This window comes from Ammospiza nelsoni, chromosome 3, assembly GCF_027579445.1.
Source record: "Ammospiza nelsoni isolate bAmmNel1 chromosome 3, bAmmNel1.pri, whole genome shotgun sequence".
NCBI lineage: Eukaryota > Metazoa > Chordata > Aves > Passeriformes > Passerellidae > Ammospiza > Ammospiza nelsoni.
The window spans coordinates 42407766-42420922 of NC_080635.1; the positions used below are offsets into that span (position 1 = coordinate 42407766).

At 42.0% G+C, this 13157-nt stretch overlaps 1 protein-coding gene across 3 annotated transcripts in view; it reads right to left on the bottom strand.

Annotated features, from left to right (window-relative positions):
- Positions 1 to 6788: 6788 nt before the first annotated feature.
- Positions 6789 to 13157, bottom strand: part of TRIM67 (tripartite motif containing 67) — a 34083-nt gene continuing 27714 nt past the window's right edge. For all 3 annotated transcript variants that reach the window (XM_059468462.1, XM_059468461.1, XM_059468460.1), the window contains 2 exons: positions 7890 to 8052; positions 6789 to 6854 (listed from right to left, as the gene is read on the bottom strand). In XM_059468462.1, the coding sequence (XP_059324445.1) occupies positions 6789 to 6854; positions 7890 to 8052 (229 nt within the window). The remainder of the gene's footprint in view (positions 6855 to 7889; positions 8053 to 13157) is intronic.

Here is a 13157-nt window from a genome sequence, read left to right on the forward strand (position 1 = left end):
TGCTGTTATCACATTTCCTAATTGCATAATTTGATTTCTTACTCAGTATTGGTTGCAGATTCAAACTAGAATTAAGATTCCTGTCTGGTTACAGACTTAATGACTTATTTGACATTAGGGAAATGTCAAATCACAATGGCGTGTGAAGGTGTAACCACTAAGAATTTAGTACAGAGCATCAAGACTTGTTGAGGCAACAGCTGTTGCTTTGGATGTTGTAAGATAACCTGTATTTTACAATTCATGGTTAATCCTTGAGCTTAGTTTTTACTGCTCACTTCGTGATAAAGTTTTGTTCGTCTCACTTGGCATATAATGTGGGACTTCATATGTTCTCCATCAGCTTTGGTAAGTTAAAATGTTCACTTTCTACCTCCACAGCTCCCAAAAGCTACTTGGGAGTGAAACTTAGTCAGAATGGAGTGTAACTTTTGCAGTTGAGCTTGTAAGATCTGTAAAAAGTTGAAAAAAATCAGTTCTTAAATTAAAAAGTTGAAAACTGAAATGCCAAGTCAAGAGTGGAATGTGAAAGCTTTTGGGGAAAACGAAAAGTTTATTCGAAGTTTTGCGCTTTCACACTTAATGTGTGTATGCATTATGAAAGGCTTCTGTTACATGGAGATAGCTTTGCTTTTTCATATCATGTCTCCAAGTTGTTTTGAGGTGTTCTGTAAGCAACATGAGCCAGAGCTAGCAGAGCAGTGCTGACAAAGAGAGGTGTTCCAGGCTACTGAATCAGGGTATATCTGAAGCTGAGGCACAGATGGTTGCTCCAAGGAAGGACACTCTTGGCTTTCTCCATAAACTGGATTATTCTTGACTGTAAGTAACAAAGCAGTATCAGCAGTAGGAGATAGGCATGCAAACTATGAATGCCTCATCTACATAATGATAATTTGTAAAAATAAATAGGGTACTGATGCTGGATTTGTTGGCAATGTTATAAGAATTTATTTATAAACTGTAAAACAGCATAAACTTATATGTCAGGTTTTCCAAAAGGGTAATAAGAGTAATAATACACAAAGTTTTAGTTGGACCAAAAGACAAAAAGCAGTTTGTTTCTAATTCAAAAAATACAAACATTTGCTACAGGTACAAAATTATAAAAAATTTGTATTTTCCTCTTGATCTGGTGACAGACACATACAGCAGAGGTGTATATTTCACCAGCTCCAAATTCATATAAGCTATGGGAAATGATAGTCAAGAAAAGAAATGTTGTAGTTAAGAAAACTTAGAAACAACTTCTTGTCTTCCATTTAACTGGAATTGAACACCGTTTTCTTTTTCCTTTGCAGTTTTTTAGTTGCCAACATTTAAATTAGTGTTACTCATGCTTCATATAACAATCAGAAATAACAGCAGGTTTACCTCATGCATTTATTTTTAATATTCATCACATAATGTCTTCTCACCATGCTACCTAGGAAGGTTAGTGTTTTTATTGACAACATTTAAGGGAGGTGGAGGATAAAGGAATGCAATCAGGATCCAGGAATATTTCTATCTACTACTTCACAAGAAAATGTTAGAAATTCTCCAATTAGCATAAAAATAATTTTTTAATTAATTCTGCTTGGAACTGTTTGCAATAACACAGGTAACAAAAAGGTCATTTAACAAAGGGGAAATGCTGCTGAGTGCCTCTGTCAGTGAAACACACATGTGTCTCCCGTATTGTGCAATGATGCAGGAGCCCCACACATCTAGTCTCTTGGGTTTGCATATGGGCTTCTTTCTGCACCTGAGAAGACCAAGTGTGTCCTATTAATGATGGATTTGTGCTTCAGGCTGCTGCTCCACCTGGCTGTGTGTGTGCAGCATTCAGTAGAGCTGGGCAGAGGAACCACCAGAAATGTTGTCAGTAAAAACTAGAAGCAGCTCACTTTTTTTCCCTAAAAAAAATAATAATAAAAGGACTCTCCATCTTTATCTGGTAATTTTCAGTGACAAGTGCCCTTTACATTTGCAATGTGGTTGATCTGTAACTGTAATCTCCCTTCCAAAGTTGATCTGGCGAAGATGCTTGGTGTTTTCATATTACCTTGCCTGGTTCAAAATTGAATTCTTGGTTTTGCTATTTAAAGCAGAATGCTGCAAAGCTAGTAAAGCCTGAGATAAGGTCTAACAACTCTCCTTCCTCATCTTTCTGTTTGTGACCAAAGGATGTACCAGATGGCACCAGAAAGCTGCTGTTCCCAGGTTGTGGAATTTTGTGTCCCTTTTCACAGGGACAGATGATGTGAATTGTGGTCCATAAATGCACTACCTCTTGTTGGCAGTTGCAAACACAGTGGTTTTCATACAGTGGTGGTGGCAGCTTGGCCTTAATCTCATCTCTCTTACCTTAAGAAATATTGTCATGTAAGTAAACAACAACAACAAAACAAGCTGCGTCTCACATTTCTTCTTGCTCTAGAACAACTGGGAAACCAGAGTGTGGGGTGGTCTCTGTCATCTTTACTAACTGTGCTTCGAGGGAAAAAAATAAAATAAAAAACAACTTACACAGCACTACCACAGAACTCTATCACCAGCCAAGAACAAACTACAGCAATACACTATCATGGCATTATTTACAACATGATGGAACATTATGCATATAATAAATTACATTTAATACTTTTTCCTCTTAAACTCTGATAAATGTAAGCTCGTGCTTATTTTATTTATTTTGTTCAGTCCAATATATGTTCCTCTGTGTATCTTAAGTGCATAGGCAAGTATAGGAGGTGACAGTGCTGTTTGCCCATCTTTTCTATGTTCTTAGAAGTCAAATTACTTTCCAAATTTGTAATACATCACAGTATATTACTGTCCTCACTGCGATTTATTTTACAGCACATACCTTTCCACAGCAGAAGGAGCAAGGGATTGTCAGCTACACGTGTGCTTATATTGACATTAAGTCTTACTAAGAGATCTTGTGAGCTCTTTTCAAGTTGATGAGGGAACAGGAGGAAGTGGAATTTGTATAGCATTGCATGCCTTGGGAAGTCTGACAGTGCTCCTGAACTTAATAGAAATTGGCAGAGGAAGGAGCCAAGAAGAAGGTTTACAAAGGGCTAAGGTTGGGGCTCCCAGGGGTAGGTGAAAACTGAGAGTCCTTTGTTGCTCTGCAGGACAGGAAGTTCAACTGCGGTATTTACTTTGCAGCTGTTCAGAGGTTCCATACTGGTGTGTGCAGAAGTCAAGCTTTCTTTTGTTAATAAGGGCAGGGCCTGTTTGTGCTTTGGGGTTTTTTTAAATGTTAAGTCAATTTACAGCTACCTGATGTAGGCTCTGTACCATAGTGGATGGGATTTATCCCAGTGCAAGAGGCTTTGCTCTCCTGCTTATAAGAAGCAACCCGGCCTCCAGGAGCTGAAGAGTCCCATGACAGGCAGCTTTCTTTGGGTGAGCTTGGAGCCCCAGAGAGCTGCAGAAATACTCTGAGGGAACAAAAGGAAGAAGAGCACACAAAGTGGTCCCTTTGGGTATCTATTCCAGTCTTCTGTGCTCTGGGTTCTCCCTGAACAGTCAGCAACGCAGTTTCTACAAGGACTAAATGCTGGCTCCCTCCCAAAGAAAGGATTTGGAGGAAACAAAAACTGGCATAAGAGATAATATAGATGAAGAATGTGCAAACTGCTGGGTTTGTAATGAGAGGGACCTTGGGGAAGATGCCTGCAGAGAAGGAAACTACCTCCAGCCTGAGCAGAGCAATGGGAGTGCCCCACCTCTCCCTGCTGCTGTTCAGATGGCCCCTGCAAGCTCTGCATAAATATTAATGTGTGAGTTGTTAGTTTCCTAGAGTAATTTTAACTACTTAAGCATTATTTCTGTTACTCAAACTAGGAAAATGCATCCAGCTGAAGTCACAGGAGTGCACTCTATGAGGATAACAGGTTTATTGCTACAGGCCATGCCAAATGTGAGTCCTTGATTGTGTACACAACCAACACATGCAAATGCTTTTAGTTCTTTACCTAAGGTAAAGTAGTCTTACTAATGCAGGTAGCCTACTTCTAACTGTATTCCTTTTAACTTATTTGCATTTCTGCTAGGTTAAAAGGAGACTATAATGGTAGCTACCCTACTTTTGTGAATGTTGGAATGCATAGAGGGTAAAAACTGAGCTTCTCTACTCACTGTTCCTACCTACTGTCCATATATTCATTAGAAATCAACAACATGTCACTCAATTGTTCTCCCCAAGATATAATACACCAGGAACCAACACCAAAGCAACTATGAAAACGAAAACTGAGTACTGCAAACACTTCTAAAACCCATTCAGAATTAATTTTAAACATCTGGCAATGGTTGAAGATTGGAAAGATGTAAATTCATTTGAGTTTCCTTTACAGAAGTTGGGAGTAAAGACAAAGGTTCTGTCTCAGAAGAAACAATGCCCTGTCTTTTTGAATACAAGTGAAAGTGGAGTGCCTTCCATATTAAAATTATCACAGGATGTTTCCCCATATAAAAACTATGTGCAATTTATGTACAATATTCCCATACACTACTCCAACTGGCAATACTCAAAGCCAATGCTATGATTACAACTGTTAGGTTCATTGAAGAGTACACTCAAGAGGAAATTTGGGGTCTGGTAGCGTTCTAGCTGAGGTAGGTGAAAACAGACCTGCTAATTAGAAAATCTTGCATGAGTTCGTATGGTATTGAATGAAACCGAAGATTATAACACAGTTGGTCTCTGATATTCTTTACAAAACCAAGATAAGCATAGCACAGTTATTCCATTGTCTACAAGTTTACTAATACAATCCGTTCCAGACTTTAAAGGAAGTGCTGTTGCTTCCTCACTTAAAAGCATATGTCATTATTTTTCCATTGTTGGTTTTATTTCCTGTTTCAGTCTTGACGTTGCTGAAGGTGCGTTGCTGTCCTGCAGGAGAGGTGGGCTACAGGATGCTTGGTTGGCTACAGGCAGCAGGATGGCAGACTGCTTTGTGTCTGTGCAATAGCCCAGCTCTGTTCTGGGCTGCCTTTCCCTTCCCACAATGGCTGTGAGGTGGGATGATCCACGGGAGATTCTGGCTGTTTGCCACAGGGAAGCCTTGCCATCACTCAGCACTACCTGAGTGATGTGCTCCAGACAGAGAGAAGAAGGGGGCCTGCAGCAGGATATCTGGGGGCTGGCAGGATGCCTGAAGGCAGGCCTGGGCTGTTTGTCCTGTGGCTGTGCTTTAATGCAAGGCAGTAAGCTGGATTTTGGTTGGAATATTTGTTTTCAGGTTTAATAAGTACATGCCTGATAATATGTGTGTGCGTATACTTATGCTTGAAGAGGAAAATTTGTATAAGCAGCAGGATTTTAAAAAAGGAAATAGTACATTGATAGGATTTGAAAGTTTATGCTCTTCTTGTTTGATAGCACCACATTTCTGTAGGGTGAGAGTGACAAGAGTCCAAGATGTCATGGGCTCACCAAGCCTGCTGCATCTCGTCCTCACGCATTGCCACTATACACACACACACACACACTTGCACATGTTAACTGGGTTCAGAGGAAACAAAGCACACAGGCAAACCAGTGCTTGGTTTTCTGACAACTGCATGCAGGTGACAGTGCCATGGCTGTGAGAAAAGATCACTGTCAGTCAGACTCCAGTTGTCACGGGCAGCACCTGAAATGGCTGCTTGTTTTTGTGGGACATGCCAGGCACAGGTCAAGTCTTGCAAAAGATTTATGTCCCAGTCCAGAAAAATTCTTAGGGATGGGTTTTGCATTACTGCTATTAATCTCTCTCAAGTGTTTCATTAGGATCAAGACTTTAATTAGCTCACAGTAATCTACTAGAAAATTAAGGCTTCAGATCTCAAAGCTACATTGGAACTACAGCTGCACAGGTTTTATTAGGATCAAGGCTGGAAAGCATAATTTCTCAATGTGGGAGACTTTGCATGTGCCATATTTAAATAAATCTTATTTCAGTTCAAAGGAATCTCCCATGCACTGTTTTTTAAGAGTTGTTGATAATCACAACCAGATCTTCTGTAAGTGTCTCCATAGTCATGCCTAAATAACAAACACTAAAATGCATCAACAATGTTTTTCTTTCAACTTTTTGTACCTGAATTCTGCATGTATCATGGTGTTAGCTAAAATGAACCCAGCTATTTCATGGCAGCATTTGGGAACCAATCTTGTTCTCATTGCAGATAAGTTCTGCCACTGAATTCTAAGGGGACATTATCCTATAACTTACTGCAGTCTAGAGCCAGAAGGAATAATCCATGATCATTTGAGCCCCTGAAAGGAATTGACAACCAGGAATTCTTGAGCATATAACCTCCACTTCAGCTGTCAAAACATATGCTTTCTTTATTTAAGGACTTCAGGTGGCAAGGGAATCCAGTTCATTTACTGGTAAACTGCTCCAACATCCACTGTCCTTCAACCTCACCCATTTTTTCCAGCATCCCTAACATTTAAGCACAAATCCAGCCATGAGAGAGAAAATGCACTCATTTAACCTTTTGCTTTACAGACGTGTTTGTGTGTGTGTGTGCACATGAGTGTACATATGTATGCAATGCAGAGTAGATATGTTCAGGTACCCATCTGCAGTTGAGTGCCAGTCCAGTGGATGTGCTTGTTATGGCTGTTAAATTGAAAATGGAGTGGCCTAGCTCTAACCAGCCGATTACTCGGTGAGCAGCATGCTGCACAGTGTTTGAAGTCAGGGAAGAGGATGCTTTTTTACTGACTTACTGAAAAGTGCCAAAACACACTGAGAAAGCTTGCAGAATCCAGCACAGTGTCAGATGGGGCTTCATTAGTTGTTGGGCAGCTTGGGCTGTTTTACAGATTGTGGGACCTCCAGTCCTGTGTGCAGGGTCACCTGCACAAAGAAGAAATAACATTAGATTCAAAACTGAGACATCCTCAGCAAAGAGCATCTGTGAAGGCAAAGTGCAGGCAAATGACATGGAAAGGTCTGCAGGACTGCAGGTCCAAGTTTAAATCAAGACTATTAATGGAGATGATATCTAGTCTTAGAAACGAACAAGTTTCCTTCCTCCTTCCCTCCTGAATACTTTGGGACCGAGAAGCCAGGTGTCTGTATCTTTTCCCAAATCTAGCCACCAGTTGTAGGTATCCAGAAGGTAGGAAGGTAGGTAGGTAGGTAGGTAGGTAGGTAGGTAGGTAGGTAGGTAGGTAGGTAGAAGGTTGATGGGATGCCTGCATGAGGGATCCCAAGTGCTTCAGGACTGAGGTCACGCAGTGGAGCCCATGGACATGATGAGTGTTCCACTCTGGCTGTCCTGGTCCTGCCTGTCCTAAGCTGACCTCCCTCAGTCCTCAGGCTCCTGGGTGTTTCCCCAGGTTCTCTCTCATACCACACCTGGTTTCTAGCCATAAGCAGTGGTCTTGAAGTAAAAATGCATTATTGTTATAGACAGTTTCTCCAAGAGGAAAACCTCTTGTACACAGAGCGCAAGAATGATGTGCTGACTGATATGCTCTGTTGTGCCAATTCTCTGACTTATGTTGCCTTTGCTCTCCTTACCACTGTGCTGTTCACACTTCAGTCATTTGCCAATGTTAATTATCTCCAAACATGAGATCTAGGAGGACTTAAGATGGTTTTTAGTCAAACTGGCAGGGGAGAACTTTAGAGACACTGATTTCCAAGTGGAGCATCACAGGAAAATCAGAGCAGGAGTTAGTGCATGCAGGTACTTTCACTTGTTTTACAGCATTACTCTTCACATTGGTCAGGCAAGGCAGAAAGTCAAATGTGGTCCAAAGAGTGTGAGTAGCCTAGATGTAAGCCTGAGATGGAAAAGAGCCCCTGTCTGTACTGACTACCCACAGATGATACTATCAGCCCCTTTAGTTGGAAAGGGCAGGTGTGGCTGGACTGCAGATTTACCTGGACATTTCGATTGAGGCTCAGTGCAGGCATGAAGACGCCCTCGATGTTTTCAAACGCTGGAGGCCCCTGCTGCTGCCCATTGATGTAAAAGGTCAGGTTGTGCTTGTTCAGATCCAGCAGCACACCAACAGTGGCACCTTTAGAAACTCCTCCTTCAGTCCTAAGATACAAAGGGCACATTGTTGGTGAAGGCAGAGCACACTGTGCTGCTCTCTAAGGACAAGCCCGCCTTACCAAGGGAGCATGGAGCAGCACAGGGAAATGATTATCCCTGAGGCATTTGGTGATGACTGATCCACACCTTTATCTGAAGCATACATGGCACATCCATGGGAGCTTAATGAAGGGATCCTAAACAGAAACAGATCCCCTTCTCCTGCAACTGCAATTTAAGAGGTGAAAATGGGGTCCAGAGCTAACAGCTAATGACAAACTGGGAGGTGAGCCAGGGGAGTCCTGGAGACACATCACCTCTGAGTATCCCTGTTACAGTGAAGTGATGCATGGCAGGAAATGAAAAATCAGGAAGCTGTTTTGCTAGGTGTTCATTTCTAATCAATGTGCCTGCTAACAGCTCCAGAGAGAGACTTTAAGTTCAACTGCTCACCTTGGCATGCTCTAAGGGAACCCAGACTCCCAGAGCCCAGGGAGGAGCGCAGGTACAACAGACAGTGGTTTGGGGAGGAAGGGAAGCGGGGACTGGTTAGGCCTAAGTGTAGCTTCTGACTGCCAAGGTGCTCAGCTAAAGGAGTGGGAGCTGTCTCGAGTGTGCAGGCCCAGTTACTAATACCAGTGCTAATTGGTTGTGTCAGGAGCAGCTGCTGAGAGCTCCTGCAGTGTCAGAGCTTGCCAGGACACACTCAGCCAGCCATTACACGCCTGAGCGATTTGACATTAATGCACTTTGACTTGGGGGTTAGTCAAACTCAGTATTACTTTAAAGGACACTGAGCAAAAATACCCTCTAGATAGGCAGATTGGCCACAGGCACTGCCATTCTGCTGATATCATGGGGCTCTGCAATGGATTTACAGCCTGACACTATTTGTCCAGGGTAAAACAAATTTCAAATAATTTGCAGTAGGAAAGGAAGCAGCTGTCTTGTGTCCCATGCACTCCCCTCAGGCATACAACATTCACAAGATTAACGGTATTTTATCGTAAAATTTATCACAATAGGTAGGCAAAACATAAAAAAAATTAAAAAGGAGGGGGGGACTGGAATATGATTAGGAAGAATGTAGCACAGGTAAGAAATTTTCCTCTTGTCCACTAGGTGTCACAAACTGTTTTCCTTTAGACTAAATGCGGCACGTGGCACTTCATCTGAAAGCAGATTACAGAAAACTGTTCTGACTTCTCCATTTAAAGGTCTTCAAACAATAATAGTATAGCTAAGAATCGTGGATTGACTCTGAGAGGTTTTAGATGTGGAAATTCACTGTTCTCAGATGCCTTTGATTTGATTTCTGGTCCTAAAGGCGTTAATAGGTTTTTCGCTGAGCCCCTCTCCAAAACCACAAAATAAATTATTTTACATCAAAACTTAAGATGCTTACCTACCACGAGTATCTCACTATATAGACTGTTTTTATTAAAAGCCCTCAATCATAAAACTGTGAGATTGTGGGAAGCAACAGTACTATGATTTGGAGCTATTTACAAGTAGATTACATTTTTTTTCTCTGTTTAGGAACAGCTTTGCACGTAGGACACCATATTTTAGATCCTGTTTAAAATGGATTTTATTGCATCCTTTTAAACGACATAGATTCTCTTAGGGAAACAGAACCAGCAACTTCATTTTTTTTTTTTTTTTGAGATTATGATGTTCTTTCCTATATGACAAGCTAATTTGTTTCTCGTGGGCTGATTAGGTGTGTGCTGCACAGTGACATTGAGTGACCCCTCTGCAGCCCCCGGGGACAGCCCCACTGAGGAGGTGACAGATTCTGCCTGCAGATTCCAGCCAGGCAAGGGCAGGACCCAGCTGAGGCCCCTGCACAAGCCACAGGGGTGGCAGAGCACAAGGATGGGAACCTTCTCCCTTTATTCCTGCCCCAAGTTCTGCAGGAATTCAGCAGGTGGATTGTCCCATTCCTACTCCATCACCTCCCCACAGTGAGAAAGTGGCTCTGGCAGGATTTAGGGAGGACAGAGGCAGGCAGGAGCTCTTCACCACATTGCTACAAGGGAGGCTGGACTTCTGCTGGGGCTGAACAGCTGCTCTTACTCTGCATCCCATGCTTCCCTGGGAACAGTACTTTGAGGACTCTAGCACTTTTTGAACTATTTGAAACACTTTTTGAAGTTTTCCTGGTTCCTTTCTCTAGGAGGAGAGCTGGGGGAGTCTGTTTTATGAGAAAACTTCTGCTATACATTTCCTCACTCTTATGTGCACCATTTAGACAGCATTACAGGATAATTTTTCTAATAAATGCTTTTGTTGTGGTAAAAAAGCCAAATAGCTCAAGAGACTCAAAGTGATGTTGCTCCCTCCTGGTACACCTCTGTGGCACCACGTAAAAAACCTGCTCCTTTGCTGCAATGCATTTTTAAACTACTTAATGACACTTATACCACACAACCCCAATAACCTTTCATGTAAAAGGAAAATACAACTTTTTTGTTGCAATGCTCCCTTAATAAATACTTAGTATTTATTAAAGGACAATCCAGTTCTGGAGATAGGCAACACTGTTTCATTTTTTCAAGTAAATCATTTGAACATTTTGATTTCTGTGTGCAACACTAAGTCCTGGGGCAGAAGTGCTGTGCAGAAGCCTGGAAGGTCAGAGTACAGAAAGGGGAATTTGGCTACCATGAAAAATGCAGTTGCCTGTGGCAGTAGAGGCTGTTATTCCAAGAGGCTTTCAGTAACAGCTTGGACAATGTGCAGAATATGATTGCATGAACTGACTTGAGGAATTAAGAGTAGTTTCACTATTATTTAAAAATAAATATTAACAATTTATGAACAATTTAATAAACAGAATAATTAATTTAACTCTCCATTACAATACTTTAAGTGTTAGCTTTACAGCATCTTAAAAACTTTATGATATCTATTGCTAATTATAGCATTTTTCATTCAGTTGTAGCATTTTTGTGTGATGAAAAAACCTGCTCTTAAAATATCTGAAGAGACTCTCCTGATTGCAAGGGACCTCAAAGACTAAAATGTAAATACTCTAGATTTCAACTTTCTGTTGTTTTTCAGTATAAAATATTTATTTCAAGGAGATTTACATCTCCTTCTTTCCATAGACATGTAGTGGCTGGAGTATTGCCTGTAGCATCTGGTAGTCCTGCTCTTGGGAACTTTGCCCAGGAACAGATCTATGGCATTGAATGTCAGTGCCTCTTGTTAATGGGCATCCAGCACCTCTCAGAACAGTTTGGATTGGAGGGGACCTTTAAAGGTCATCTAGTCCCCATCCAAAAAACAGGGACATCTTCAATTAGGTCGAGCTGCTCAGAAGCTCACCCAATCTGACCTTGAATGTTTTTAGGGATGGGGCATCCATAACATCTCTGAGCAACCAGTTCTAGTGTTTCACCACCCTAATTTTAAAAAAGTGTCTTCCTTATAGTTAGTCTGAATTTATCTTCTTTCAGTTCAAAACTATCTCCCCTTGTCCTAGAACAAGAAGCCCTGCTAAAAAGACCATCCCCATCTTTCTTATAAACCCCCTCCAAGTACTGAAGGACCACAATCAGGTCTCCCTGGAGCTTTCTCCTCTCCAGGCTGAGCATCCCCACTCCCTCAGCCTTCCTTCAAAGGAGCGATGTTCCATCCCTCTGACAATTTTTGCCCAGGACACAGTTGTTCTTCTGGGCTGCAAGTGCACACTGACAGACCATGATCAGCCTCTCAATATCCCCAAGCCCTTCTTGGCAGGGGTGCTGTCAATCCCTTCATGCTCCATCCTTCCCTGACCCACATGCAGGGTCTGCACTTTGCTTTGTTGGAGCCCATGAGGTTTCCATGGCCCCACTTCTTGAACTTGCCCAGGTCCCTCTAGGTGGCATCTTGTCCCTCAGGTGTGCCAACCACAGCACTCAGCTTGGTGACCTTGCTGAGGGTGCACTTGATCCCGCTCTCTATGACACTGATGAAGACAATAAACAGAGCTGGCCCCTGTATGGACCCCTGAGGGTCACTTGTCACTTGTCACCAGCCTCCATCTGAACATGTAGCTGCTGCCCACTACCCTCTGGATGTGACTATCCAACCAATTCCTTATCCATCAGACATCCATCAAATCCATGTGTCTCCAATTTGGAGAGAAGGATTTTGTGGGGGACCATATCAAGGGCCTTACAGAAGTGCAGATGGATGTTGCCCATAGCTCTTCCCTTGTCCACTGCTGTAGTCACTCCATCATAAAGGACTTGCCCTTAGTAAAGCCGTGCTCACTGTCTTCAATTACCTCCCTGTCCTCCATGTGCCTTAGCACAGCTTCTGGAAGAATCTGTTCCATGATTTTCCCAGGCTCAGCTTTCTGGGAACAGCAAGACTTAAAGGTGCCTCCGAATCCTATATCTCTGCCCTGAAGTATTTTCTCAACCAATTTCCTCAGCCTGTTCTCAAAAGGATCCCCTCTGTTTCTGGATGCATTATAATCTCCTGTTCATGCCCCTTCCAGCATTACAGAAGTCGTGCTAGATCCAATTTTGCATGCTGTGAGTGAAAGGAACAGAAAATGTTACAGGTCACACAAACTAGTCTTTCTAGCTCTATCTCAGGTTATCCTTGAAACTAGTCACTTATTAATTACCCTAATTTATTCTCATGAAGATTAGGAAACAAGAAACTATTACTAAGGTGTAGCTTTCATCATAACAACATCCCAGAGGCTAAAAGTTGACAATGAATTTGCTTTGGATTGTGATGCTGTGCTGTCACACAGATGCACTCGTGTCCAGTGGGGAAAAATAAACAGGCAGCAATAACTGTTTCCACAAGACTATTACAGCTAATGAGTTAAAAAACTGACCTAGTTGACTGTCACAGTTAAAAATATAATGCCTAGACCTAATTTCATTGAAGCGCATGTGATTTCATAAGACTGCATGCCCTTTGCGAGTGTACTTCCCTTGAACAGATATTCCATGGGTCTATCCATGCCTTGCACATGCCTTTTGTGTTTTATCAGGTAAAAACTGGGAAACTATCATCAACAGAAAGCACTTTGTTCCCTTGATTAAGCAGGATGATTGGAAACGCTAAGTGTTTCCATTGCTTGTGCTTCCTAGAAAAAA